This window comes from Eumetopias jubatus, unplaced genomic scaffold (genome assembly GCF_037043125.1).
Source record: "Eumetopias jubatus isolate StellerSeaLion01/CBP00866 unplaced genomic scaffold, mEumJub1_p1.0 scaffold_5, whole genome shotgun sequence".
NCBI classification, from domain to species: Eukaryota; Metazoa; Chordata; class Mammalia; order Carnivora; family Otariidae; genus Eumetopias; species Eumetopias jubatus.
This window is the reverse complement of record NW_028274811.1, coordinates 113,415,231-113,429,298: the sequence shown is the minus strand read 5'-3', so window position 1 is coordinate 113,429,298 and position 14,068 is coordinate 113,415,231. Positions and strand designations below refer to the sequence as shown.

At 50.2% G+C, this 14,068-nt stretch overlaps 1 protein-coding gene across 1 annotated transcript in view; it reads left to right on the top strand.

Annotated features, from left to right (window-relative positions):
* ADRB2 (adrenoceptor beta 2) overlaps window positions 1-10,213 on the top strand; it is a 35,533-nt gene extending 25,320 nt beyond the window's left edge. Inside the window, exon 2 of the mRNA XM_028106554.2 lies at window positions 9,064-10,213. Coding sequence (XP_027962355.1) covers window positions 9,064-9,194 — 131 coding nt within the window. The 3' untranslated portion in view covers window positions 9,195-10,213. The remainder of the gene's footprint in view (window positions 1-9,063) is intronic.
* Window positions 10,214-14,068: the final 3,855 nt, after the last annotated feature.

Below are 14,068 nucleotides of genomic sequence, written 5' to 3'. Positions count from 1 at the left end.
CTCTACTTTATAGGTTACTTTTGGGGATTTATACAAATGAATTACGCCCAGAGAGCACTGTCTTGGAAGGTGTCACTCCAGATGAAGTGTTAGGAAAGAGCCCGGACTTGCTTCTGTGGCAGAGGCTGATAGCACCTAGTGAGTATGAGGCTAGCAGTTTCCAGTGGTGGGGCTGGGACCCCAAGAGAGGGTTCTGAGCCCTGTGGGGCCTCCGTAAGAACAGAACAGTGATCGGATCTGACCAGAGAGCACTGAGTCCAGTGGGAGGCGAGATGGATGCACTGCCAAGTGAGAACTCACTCACTAAGCAAGAGGACCGATGGGGCTATTTCTGGGGGTAATCAGGGGTTTCCAGAGGAAGGGAAAGAGGCTGGCGATCCTAAGGGGCAAGAGGGTAGGGAGCAAGTACCAGTTTCCAAACTAGAGACCCTCTAGAATCTGTTGGTTCTCATGACAGTAAAATCACCTGGGGAGATTTTAAAGGTACTAATACCTAGGCCCCACCCCCAAAGACAGTTTTTAAGTTAGTCTGGCTTAGGGCCCTAGCACTGGAATTTTAAAGCTCCCCCAGGTGTTCTGGGTTGAGAACCACTGAGCTCATCCAAGCATTGCACACAGATGCCTCCAGAGCCAAGCAAGTAAAAGAAACAAGCGTTTGGAGGCCCCACTTCAGTGGGTAGCCAGTACTCAGCTGAAGCCCACAGTTGCCCTGTAGAGATCTGGCCTCAGTGTCGCCAAATCTTCCCATTTCCTTGTTGTTTTTTAATCCTTTCAAGAAGCCTAAATCCAGAATTTTTTTTTTTAATGTTAGCTTCAAATATCTTAAAATCCCATGCCAAAACAAACATGTGTACAGAGTATGTTGGACCCTTGGGCTGTCATTTAGCAACCTCTGATCCAGTCCAGTGGTTTTTACACTTCTTTTAGCCACAGGGGTTTTTCTCCAAACAAGCTATTTTGTGGAACTGATATAGATTAAATAAATCTAAGCGGAACTTTGTGGGGAACAGAGCAGAGGCACACTTAGCCTCTCCTTCTGGCCCTGGGCAGGTCTTGCGGTTGCTCCTGAAGAGGCTCCTTGGGTTCTGGGGAACCTCCCTGGCCCATTTACCAGATGAGGAGAGGGAGGCCCTTCAGAACATAGTCCCGGAGCAGAACCAGCCCCACGGGGCCATTTGGAAGTGTGTGTGTGTGTGTGTGTGTGTGTGTGTGTGTGTGTGTCCGCATACACGCACACAGGCGTACTGTGGGGGGTTTGAAGTTGTCAGGGTGACAAAGCAGACACTGCTGGCGTTTAGTGGCTGGGCGCCAGGAAAGCTAAACTTCCTGTAATGTCTAGGACATTTAATAAAGGAACATCCCATGCAAAATGCCAACAACTTCCCCACTGGGAACACCAGATGAGGAATCAGAGACCCAGAGAGGAGAAACTGGTTGGCAAGATCGTGGCAAGTGCACACCAGAATCTTGGCCCCTGCCCACAGGCTTGGGGACTTCATCTGTACCCGTCAAGAAAGGTCACCGGCTACGGCCAGGCTGGCCCTACGCCACAACACAGGGGAGAGAGGGATAGTTTACAGATTAAAGCCAGGTAGCCTCCTGACATGGGGCAGCTACTCCATAAAACACTAAGTGCCAGATTTTGAGAAGTGAGCCCAGGAAAGGAGATGGGGGCTGCTGGGTCTCCTTAGCCCAGGCTGGAGACCCTCGGTCGCCCTGGGGAAGAGGCAGACCCAGGGAGCTGAGGTGCTCGGAAAAGCAGAGGCAGGGCAATCACGCAGGTTTGTTGGTCCCATTGGTCATTTGATCCCTAGGCCCTAATATGCCAGGTTCAAAAATAGGATGTGGAAACAGGAGGGGAAAGGAGGGTGTTCCCCAACACTCCCGGTAAAACCAAGCCAAAGGAGAGCTCATCTGCCTATTTTTGCCGTCACAATGCCACACATTGCACAGCGTCCCCGCTTACAAAACCGCTACTAGAGAATCGCCATCTCCAGGGGCGTCTGCGTGGCTCAGGGGCGCCTGTGTGGCTCAGTCGCTTAAGCATCCGACTCCTGATTTCAGCTCTGGTCATGATCTCAGAGTTCTGGGATCCAGCCCTGGCTCCCCGCTCAGCAGGGAGTCTGCTTGCCTCCCTCTCCCTCCGCACTTCCACAGCTCGTGCTCGCTTGAGCTCTCTCTCACTCTCCCTAAAATAAATAAATTAAAAAAAAAAAGAATCACCATCTCTATAACTGGCAGACAAGGACCAAATTATCCATATTTTACAGGCAAGGAGATGGAGCCTCAGAGTGGTGCTTATAAGGCACCTTCCTTTTAAAGATCTGATTTTGTTTGTTTATGCTTATGTTAATCATCCTCATGAGGAAGGTCAAGGAGGGAGCCCTAGTCCCAGTTTGGAGTTCAGGCTAACAGTTCTCAGACTGTGGTGGGCTCCAGACTCACGAGGGAACTTGGGGAAAATACAGCAGACCCTATCCTACCTCGAGGAGCCTGGGTGCCCATCCTCTGACTAGATTCCGACACTCGTTGACACCCAGCCGGCCTAACCCAGCTCAGTGACACAAGTGCACTTTTCACAAACTTGGGTGTCACAGAGACATCACATTTCTACATAGCTTTCCAAATGCTTCTTCTCTCGGCTGGTGATGGAGACAAGACACCATCCAGGGCTGTGTTCGTTAGCCGGCATTTGGTGATGGAGGTGGGGGGCAGCCGATTTGTAGTGTGCCCATTTCCATGGTGCGAATACTCCTACTGTGGCCAGTTTCAAGCTACCAACACCGCATCACTGAACATGGAATTGAGGAAAAGATGTACACAGGCGGCACTTTTGAGACCGTGTGAACCAGACCCCGCATACATCTTTCATGTCTCATCTCCAAAGCCTGGGATCTTTCCCCTAAAATATCCAGAGCTAGAACATGAGACAGGCTCCTGAGGGAAACAAGGAACGTGCGTGCTATGACAACATCGTTTTCGGGGGAAGAATATCAGTTACCATGATTCTTAAAGAGCAAGAGACAGGACTTTGAATCACAGCTTTGTGGCTATCGGCTGTGTGATCCCGAATACGTCGCAAACCTCTCCAGGCCTCAGATTCCCCATATCTAACCTACAACTGGTAACACAGTCTCAAGGGAAACCTTCAAATCTGAAGGACAGAATGCCTGTAAACTATGCAAGCTCGTCCTCAACACCTGGTCCTACTCAGTCACGTTTGTGTTTTCTGCTTCGAGTCCCCCTTGCATTTTAGCCCCCCTTGCATCCCGGGAAGGACCCCACCACACTTCCCATCCAGATGCCTTGCTGGGGAATCCAGGACTCGAATAGGGCAATCACTCTGCTCAGCAAACCACAGCCACTTGGCATGGAAGCCATCCTGTGTCCCTTGACTTAAAAGGTTGGGAAATCTTTTAGATTAGCCTTCCCTCCCCAGAGTACACACAAGCTGGTTTCCAGGGAGCAACCTAGGAGCCAAACGGTGGAAATTCTGCATGTCGGCGCCACGGTGATCTGGCACAGTGGCTGTCTACGTGCAGGTTCTGACAGAGACGAGACCCAGAGGCATTTCGCTTAAGCAGCCTGGGCTTCGGACTCAGGCTGGCCTGGCAGAAGGTCGCTTTCACCTTTTCTGCCGCAGATGACGGAAACATTGAAGCTATGGATTGTCTCTGCATCCTCTTCCCTTCACACCAGCTAACGTGTTGTTCATTTCTCTTGGCGGGCTCAATTTCCCACATGTTCTCCCAAGCTCTTCCTCTCAGCTCCCCAGGGCTTCCCACAACAAACCTGCGTGCCTGGGCGGCGAGCAGGCCTCACAGTGCAGGCCGACCGGATATGCCTCTGGCTGTGTTTATCAGCCCCGGCTCCCCGCTCCCTGGCTCTGGGCTGGAGCAGAGCGCCCAGCTGGTCAGGTGGCCCAGGCCTGCCCGTGCCCTGCCCATCAGGCCTGGGGACCTGGAACCTTCCTTGCTCCAGAGCTGCCACTAACTAACTGTGTGAGACCTGGCCAAAGACCTCTCCCTCAATCCTTCTCACTTCCTCTTCTCTGAAAATAACAGTCATAGTACCTTTGTTCCATATGGAGCACCTTGCATTGTTCCCCAGTCCCTTACCTGGGGCTTCCCATTTAATCCCATACAAGCTATGGCTGCAGGAGATACCCTCGCAGGTCAGCTAGGACCCCAGGTCTGGGACTTTTGGCCCCACCCCTTTGCTGGACCTTTCATTAGCGAGAGGAGGCTGGGCTGTGACATCAGCTCTAGCTCTGTCCCACTGTGTGGGACCTGCTTCAGGGCCCTGGCCTCCCACCCTCATGCCCCACCGCCCCTCTCTTCCTATGGAAGTCACTCTGTTCCCTGAGTGCCCTGGGTGTGGCCAGGCACCACGCACAGCTTGCTTGTGAGTCTCACAGAGCAACCCAAGTGTGAGGGGGAAGACATTCACTCTTTAAACACTCCCTCTAAATCCTGGCTGGAAGAGGCTCTGCGAATTTTCCTGCTCTTCTCTGTTTGTCTCCCCCACCCTCCTTTATCTGTACACCTGCGTCCTGCCACCAAGTACTCCTTTCGGACACGGCATGTATTTGGTGTTTTTTCTTTCTTTCTTCCTTTCCAGTTCTTTCTGACAGAAGGGTCGAGCAGATCATAAAGTATTTGTGGAATCCATCGGTTCCACAGACAGCTTGTAGCCCACAGAGAGAACTTGCTTGGCCCATTTCACTGTTGCCAGGAAAGTAAAGATGATGGCATTTAGAAGCCAGACAACCATTTTTAGGTGATGGAATTTTCTAGCATATTCTAGAATGTTCCCAACCCTCTCCCTGCCTTTTCCACCAACCAAAGTCTTCCTGATCTCCCCAGTTGGAATGAAGTTGTCTTTCTTAAATGCAAATCCCACCTTACATCTCAGTGGCCATGCTTCTACTTACCATTTCATCATTTTCTATGCCACTTCTCTGGTTCTTTCCGTAGACTGTGAAGTCTTTCAGTATAAAGACCATTTCTTAATCACACTACTGCCATCACCCAATACCTAATAATAACAATAATTAGTAATAATAATAGCAGTTTCTGTTCATCAAGTACTTACTCTGTGTCAGAGACTGTTCAAAAAATATCTTCTTTAATCTGCGTCAGACATTGAGATAAGTAGCTCTTGCCATTTAAGTAACTTTCCAAGGGATCTATAGAAGTAAGAGAAGGAGATAGGATTTCCAGCCTGGGTTTATCTTATTCTCTAATTCCCAAGCTGCTGTTCCCAGCTCGTTTGATTTCCTTCCGAGCAGAGTGGCTGGGAGAACAGACCCTCCACGAGGGAATTCCACATTTCCCTTACTAAGAGTCCATGCTGTCCAAACAGAAAGAACACTTGCAAGGTCATCTCCTCCACAATCTCATTTCACCCATGAGAGGCTTAAAACCAAAGAGGGGAAAGTGAGTCAATGTTGGTGGCCTGGCCGGTTGGTGGTACAGCACAAAGTCCAGCCCCGTGTCATTTCACCGCTGCCTGCAACCTCTCAGCCTCTCACTTTCCTAAAGAGCTGCTCGGTCCTGGAAAGTTTAGGCAGGAAAAGGGTGTGGGCCTGAATGTATGGCATGCTTCAGGATCGTGCTCTATAGGACACCAGGGACACCCCAGTTTCCCTGAAGCTTTACTTTCCTAAAGAGTCGTGCGTAGATCAAGTGTTTAATTTCTCATTCCAGTAAATCGGCCTCCGGTGGGTGAGTCAGTTTGGCTCATTGCTAGGAGTCTGTGCCATGGCTTTGTCTTTATGCTGGCTGTCAGTACTGTAAGTCTGTGGGCTTTAAGACATAGCACATGATATGTACACAATACAGTGCACGTTGTTGAGCCCATATACATACAGAAACTATATACATATACACCTGCATATGTATGTATGTATGTATGTATATTTTATACATATGCAAAACCTCATGAAATCTTTTTCTTTCATCATAGTCTGCTTTCCCTGGTTACCATTTAGTCCATTATTGACATTTCGTACCAGATAATTCTTTGTAATGGGGGCTGGTCTGTGCATTGTAGAATATTTAGCAGCCTCTCTGGCCTCTACCCACTCGATGCCAATACTACCTTCCTGCCCACCACTGTGACAACCCAGAAATGTTTCCAGACATTGCCTAATGTCCCCTGGAAGGAAAATGTCCCCCAGTTGAGAACCATGATTTGTCCTCATGTCTCCCTTAGTCCTCTGGTTGACGAGGGGATGCTCATTGGTGAAGGGAGCAAATATCCAAAAGTCCAGCTAGGATCTATACTGTAAGGATGGCTCAGACCTGAGACTTGAAGCCATTCTCAGGGCTTCCACGTATGGCCTGCTTCCTCTGCAGCCGATAGGAGCTACGTGATTTAGATAACTTCCACCTCACAAGAACCCGTGGGGGCAGCATCATTGTGTCCATGTTCCAGGTGAGAAAACTGAGACTCACTGGGGCTTGTGTAAAAAGTTGCCCAACTGACAAGGGGCAGAGAGAATGTGCTCCTCACCTTCATGTGAGCGGTTCTGAATCCGGTAGGCCAGTGCCCACTGGGAGTGTGCTGTGACCTCCCCGGTGCATGGGTCAGAAATAAAGGTTGAGGACCACTGCTCTGGTTCTGGCCCTCACTGGTAGATTGTCCTAGAATCACCAAATATGAGCATTAGAAGAGGCCATCAGGATGATCTAAGCCAGGATAATCTAACATGAATCTGATCATCACACAAAGAAACATGTGGTGCAACCACAGTGAGTGCTCTGATGGAAAGGCACATACGACTGGGGAACAGACCTGACCCGGACTCCGGAGACACCTGCCCAGGGAATGGATGAGTAAGGGCTCGTGGGTAGAGAAAGCAGGCAACCTGACCCAGCTGGGCTCTGCAGCGGGATTTCTTAGGGTTGGTGGAAACCCAGAAAGGAACACAGGATATAGGGACATGGAAGTCCTCGAGGGGTGGGCCGAGGGTCGTGAGGAGTGACCATCATAAGATCGCAGAACGCCATCCAATCCTATCCCTCAATGTGTAGAGGAGGAAACAGACGCAGAGAAGTCACTTGTTCCAGGACCCACAGCTAGGGGATGGCAGAGTGGCACGAGAACTCGGACATCCTGCCTCTAGAGCAGTATTTCCAGTGTCCATGCCACCGCCTCCACGTTCCCCAGCCTTGACCCTCCCTTCCCTCCAGAAGGGATCCCCCAACTTTTAGGGCTTCCCACTTTGTCCTAGAGAGTAGTGAAAATGCAGTCCTCAGTCCACCTGTCTGCTGAATGCTGAGCACAGGACCCTGCCGTAGGAAGTGGCATCCCCCCAAAAAGGGGAGTGCAAGCTTGGACTTAAGTATTGGCTCAGCAACCGGGAACCCCGAAATAACCTCACGAACATAGAGGCAGAAGTTACAACATAGTCTAGAGACCGGATCTGACTCATAGTTGTGTTTTGTTTGGCCACACAATGTTCTCAGATGTTTTTGAAATGTATGGCCACCACGTGAAAATCAGATTTCATATAAACATTCAGGTCTCTAGCCTGCAGTCCTGCATGAGGACCATTACCTGGAGCTGCTGCTTATCCCTCCTTGCTCTCCGCAGGTGCCCACCCACCCACTCTATTCTGCCCGCCCGCTCAGCCTGCAGCACAGCGGACCTGCCGTGGGGCCCACCTGCCCCGCGCGGCCCCACAACAACCCTTTAAAGATCTGCAGGCAGTGACCTTGGAGTGGGCCCGAGGGTCGTCCATGTGCAAGCCGGCCAATGCCAGTTCCTTCCGCTGTGGCTCCTCTGATTCAATCTCCAGCCTCCTACCTGTCCCGCCACACCCACCCGGCCTCAGTCCCCTAGGTCCGTGTCGCCCTTACAGGCATGCATTCAGAAGTCAGAACAATGCTCCCCGCAGGGGCTGGTGGGGGCTGACCTGGGCAGAGGAGTTAAAGAAAGTTCTTTATAGGCTACACCCTTGGTTTTCACCCTGGCAAGCTGACCAGCAAGCACAATGCCAACCCAAATTGAAAGAAGCCTCCTAACATACAAAACCGACTCTCTCTTCTGACTCCAGCTACACAGAATAAACCCCTGGAGGAAGACATCAGATCATTTCCTGAGACTCTACACAGGCAAACCTGGAACAATGTGGGAGGAATGACAAGCATCTTGAAACATTTTTTCATTTATAAGTATAAACAGTGAGAAGAGTCTAAGGAAAATACTTGTAAAAGCCCTTGTAAGATGACAGGGCTCCTTTGGCCCTCTGCGGTGAAATCCACAGGGGTAGGAAACAAGAAAACAAATGAGGCTATCAGAGAAAGCCCTGGCCTGCGAGTCGGCTACCCCGGGACATCCCTGGCATCTGCTTCTGACTACCCCGAGCCCTTAGGTAGGACGCTTAAACCCACTGGGCCTCAGGTGCCTGGATGAGTGAGAGTGTCAAATCAGATTGGAGGACCCACCAACCAGGACAGTGCATCCAAAATGCCCACTTGCAGGGGCGCCTGGGTGGCTCAGTCGGTTAAGCATCTGCCTTCGGCTCAGGTCATGATCCCAGGGTCCTGGGAGCCTGCTTCTCCCTCTGTCTCTGCTGCTCCCCCTGCTTGGGCTCATTCTCTCTCTCAGTCAAATAAATAAGTAAAATCTTAAAAAAAAAAAAAAAAAAGTCCACTTGTGTTCAGCATCTTCCAGGCTTTTCTCCATCTCGGGCCCCTGGAACCACTGCTCACTTATGTAACACTCCCTTTAAAACTGTCTTCAATTCTGCTCATATTTTTTTTAGTGTAGCCTCATCCCCCAAACATTTCCAAGACCACAGATTTAAAGCGTTAATTATGATTTGGGTACATATTAAAGTAAGTACTCGAGGATTAAAATGCTAAACGATCTTTCTCCACATACCATCTAAAATCATCCTGTTTGCTTACAACTTGGGGTTCATGGGTGGGTTTCAGGAAGCCTCTGAATACCCTAAAACCAGACACTAAGCTGTGTGTGGGAGAGGGGGGATTTTTGTGAGGAGAAATTAGATAAGTTTGCTCTGATTCTCAAAGGTCCGTCTGTTCCATACAGATGCTGAGAACCACGGCCTCCAGACCCTGTCAGATCTTTTTCGAGAAGCGATGGGGCAAAGAGGACTGCATTTTCTAAATACCCTGCCTGGGGCTCTCTTCAGTGAAATCTCCTGCCATCCTGCTTTCTAAATGTCTTCTAATTGACTAAAGAAGTACCTTGAGGTCATTTGGTGGGGTGGGAGAGGGATGCGCTTCTCTGGGACCTGATGGAGCCTGGGAACTTGGCAGGCCACGGCCTGGGGCTGGCTCCCGCGACATTCCGCCATCCCGGTGGAGGAGGAGTCTCAGAGGTGCTGGAATGACAGACCCTGAGGAAAGAAGGGCTTTGCTTAAAGTGACTTCGTAAACACTTGGCAAACTCCCCCAACGCAGAATCCCTCGGAGCACAGCACAAGCAGATCCTCACTTTTTCTGGGGAAGGCTCAGAAACTCAGCTCTGCAGGATGGTTGCAAGGAGAAGGGCAAGAATTATAAATGCTCTCCCTCCAGCAACTGCGTTGCCTAGCGGAGCTCCCTGCTATTTCTCCACCTGCTTGTTTTGCAGCTTGCTGAATCTCCATATGTCTGACCTGAATTCTTACGTGGCTTGGATGGTCTCTGGCTCTCACACCACGGGAAAAGACCCACGGCTTTCTCGGGTCCTGGAAGTGATGGTGGGTTCTTCATAATTGGGGACACACCAGTTCTAAATGCATGGTTAGCCTTGATCCTCACTGAACAAGGGGGCTTCCCTAGAGGAGGGCGAGTGGACATGCAATACACAAGGAATGAATGACTGACATGAATTACAACTACTGCTCAGTGCAGTTCGGTGTGCCACAGGCAAGGCTGGACATGGCAATCAAGGAAAACTTCACAGTAGAAGTGATATTTGAACAAAGCCTTGGGTCAGGTATAATTTTAACAGTGAGTTGTCCATGCAATATGGTTTAACACAGGGGCTCTTGAGTCTGGGGTCTGATTGGGTTTGAATTCTGACACTCCCGTGTGCTTGGTGTGCCCTTGTGCAAATGTCCTAACCCCTCTAAGCCTCAGTGTCCTCACCAACAAAATAAGGATCAGGGCGGTGCATGAGCCTCAGATGAGAAAACCACACAGCACACCTCGCACGGAGCCTGCGCACATGTTCCCTGGTAATCCCCATCCGCACCAGCATCAGGGAGGGCGGGGGCGTGGGACATTCCACAGCTGGGACTTGAGGGAGTGGGGCACGGAGGGGGCAGCCAGTTTGCCTGTGATTTCCAAAGCCCTGCCAGCACCCTGAGCTACTCTCCGCTAAAGCTTGCAATCCCACCCGCAGACTTGGGACTTCACTGGAGAAGGAAACGTCCGTCCTCCTGCGTCTCAGCAGGCTCTCTTCTGGCTGCACGGCCTCGTGGGCCAGCGCTGCACGTCCTCCTCTGATAGTGGCGCCTTTGGCAGGAGGACAGAGCCTCCAGGGTCCAGCCACTTGGTGCTCCTGTATCCACAGACGCTGATCCTTCTCGGGGCTGCTGCGTTGCCCTGGGAGAGAGAGAAACAAGAAGCCCAGCAGCCACCGTGTGGATCCACATCAAAGAGGGAGTCAGGATGCAGGGGGAGCCACGGAACGGCCAGAGGCTCTTCCTCAACTTTTGCTCCTGGGCAGGTCCAGCTGGGCCTGCACATCCCAGGAGAATGCATCCCTTGATGTTTGGTGGGCCCTGTTCGCTCTTCAGGTGTTTTGATCACGTCCTGTGAATCAGACTCAACGGCTTTCTCTTTTCTTCATGGCACTGATAGCATGTCCAGGGAGTGAGTATTGTATCTCTTCTATGGGGACGGTGCCTGCCCATAGTAACCACTCAGGAAGGACTTGCCGGAAGTTAGAAGAATGCATGAATGAGGATCCACAGTGCCTGTCACGTAATAGATGTCCCATAAACAGGTGTCACACGGTGAGACGTGGCTAAGGAACTGAGAGGCGAAGAGTTTGTTCAGGGAAGCCTTCTTAGAGGTGGCTTTTGAGCGTGACCTTAAAACATTGAGTGGAATTCCACAAGGAAGGCTGAGCAGCAGAGCATTCCAAACAGAAGGGACAGGCATCTAGACACGAGAGCCCTGGGAACATTTGAGAAGTTGGGAAGAGGTAGATTTGGCTAACTGGAAACATAAAAACGGAAATGTGAAGAGGATTATAGAAAGCTATGCCTGGAGAAATTTCCCCAACCTTGGAGAGCATCTACAAAGGCTATGCCAAAGAAGGAGAGCCTGCCTCCACCAGGCAGTGGATGGCCAGTATAAGGAGGGGATGATGGGGTCTAACCAACGCTCTAAGAAGATTAATAAGGCAATGCCTCGAAGACTGGATTTGAGGTGGGTGGAAGACAGAAAGCAAAGGTCTGAAACCAGAAATGCAGAGAACGTATGAACAGCATTCGGTGTCTGGTTGGATGTTGATTGAAAACAATGATCAGGGAAGGGGAGAGGCGGTGATGAAGTCTAAGTGCCCGCATGGCTCATGAAAGGGAGGGATAGCCACTGTGGCATGAGCAGAGAAGTCAGGAAGAACGGGTGGGGTTAAGAGTCTGGAAAGGAGACTAAAGTCAAGTCCCCTCTGGTCTATTACATTCCTCGTTCCGTGAGTACCCATAGACACGCAAGCAGCAAAATCCCTCTGGCTGTTGGAAACAGAGACTAAAACTCCAAATGTATAGGAAAGGATTGGAGAAATCTTGAGGGTTACCTTCATGAAAGTTCTCTCCAGGAAAAGAGTCTACCCACACCTTGGAATCAGCATAGTGTCTAGAGTTGGGAAAATCTGACTTCTAATTCTAGCTCTGCTCCTTCTTACGCGTGTGACCTTGGACAAATCTCTGAACTCATATGAGCCTCTACTTTCCATCTGTAAAATGGGAATGATAATAAATGGACCTCACAGGGCTTTAGTGAGAAGCAAAGGGCATACTTATGGGAAGTCCCTCGCATGGTGTCTACCAGCAGTGGGATACTCACTCTACATCAACAATTATCAATATTCTTTTATTATTTTAATTCAGACAGAGGTTGCAGATACAAATGCCCACAGGTGCTCAACTGGAAAGAGAAACGAATTAAGCCTAAAAGGAACAGTGACTCTTCACCTTCGGCAGACTCCTGCCACATGGGAATGGCAATCTTGGTTGCCAGATGTGCAAGTTTTCAAGAGAAGTCAGAAATCTAAACTTTGGGGGGCTAACATTTCCCATATAAAAATTTAAATTTAAATTACAAAACAATGTGTGGCATCCCACACTGCATGGACCAAACAAAACACACCTATGGGGTCGGTACAGCCCAAGGGCCGCCATTTGTGTGGTCTCTGAATTAAGACAGGCTTCCAGCTTGATGCAGAGATCCTGCGTGCCTCTTTGGAAGATAGAGGTGCCATGTCTTTCCTCCTCCTGAGATATTGGGCCTCCACCTCTCCCACATGTAAAGTTGACAAGCTGGCAAAGGATGGCTCAATCCTGCCCAGCTCTACACTTCTGAGATCTTGAGGATCGTGGAGTCTGGCCTTGACTGTGCTGAGGAGATGAGCCCTGGGAGGGGTCCATGGCTGGGCCAGCTGCCAGGGAGCCCAGGCCTGGCTCAGGGCTGCAGTGGGCAGAACCCTGTGGTTATTTACCTACAGTAGAAAAAGACACGCAGGAGAGGTGGTAAGTCTGGCTGGAGAGAGGCAGACAAGCAGGCTATCTGACCTGACTAGTTAAACCACTTTACTAAGAACTATAACCGAACTGAGTCTGAATGTGATTCCGTGTGTGTAAGCACGCAGGCCTGCCCTCACTGGGGAGGCTCTAGGAGACAGAGGAACACAGGCCTGAGTGTATATCTGCTTCATCTGTTTGCTTTTCTCAGGTTTGTTCCTGCATGAACGGACCTTCCTAATCTCTTGTACTCACAGAGGAGGAAATATCAGCTATAGCTGCATTTCCAGAAGACTTCACAGCACTCCCTGCCCAGCACCCCTGGCCTCCAGGTCCCAGGGCTAGAATATGTAGCCAGGTCTTTGGGTTCTCGAACCCGGAGTGGAAATGTAAAGAATCCTATAGGCCAGCCTGAGTAGTAGTAGTAGGAAGTAGTAGGTGCCATGTCTTCCACCTCCTGAGATATTGGGCCTCCACCTGTCCCACATGTAAAATCCACAAGCTTGCAAAGGATGGCTCAATCCTGCCCAGCTCTACACTTCCGAGAGCTTGAGGACCTTGGAGTGGAGAGCCACCAGCAAGTTCAGACCCTCTTGCCAAGGGATAGCTGGCCATTCCCGGGCTCCGATTTGAAGAAGGGGCAGGTCAATGCATGCCCGGCAGGGAGAGAGGAAACCCTGCCGTTGTCCCAGCAGATCAAGGAGGGGATGCTGGGAAGGCAGGGTCACCTTTCAGCGAGGTACTTGGTTAGCCCAAGGTGAAGATTTGGTTTCCTCTGCTTTGCTGGGATATTTGACTTTGATCCATGATAACTTTCTACCCCTGAGCAGATGTATCCTGTAGCTCAATGACCCACGGCATTTTAGAAAATGAGACTCGCTATCTTTCTTAGCAGCAGAATGCTTTCTTTAAATGCTGTCTAAACCCCAATGTATAAAATATATTTTTGAAGGAGTGATTAACATGTTCCTTCCTCAGACTGAATCTTTATTCTTTGGTGGCAAAGATGTTATTATTTTCAAAATCTCAGATGTAGCTGTAGGAAACCTGAGGCTTCTTCGGAGCATGGTGGTAAAACCACTGACAAAGGCCACTCCTCCTGGGACGTTGGGATCCTGAGTGATCAGGGCTGGTTGCCTCATCACTCACAAAGTGAAACAAAGCCATAAGGCCGCTGCCATCGTGTTTCACAAAGTGAGGTCAAGACAACAAAAAGGCATTGAAGCAGGTCCCAGCATTTGACTGATCAAGTTGGAATAGGAGGGAACCAGCATCGTGTGTTGGAGAGAGAAAAGGTGATGGCAGAAAACAATCTGGGTCCTGTGTTCTAGGTTGGGCTCTGGAGAGTTTGGGCGC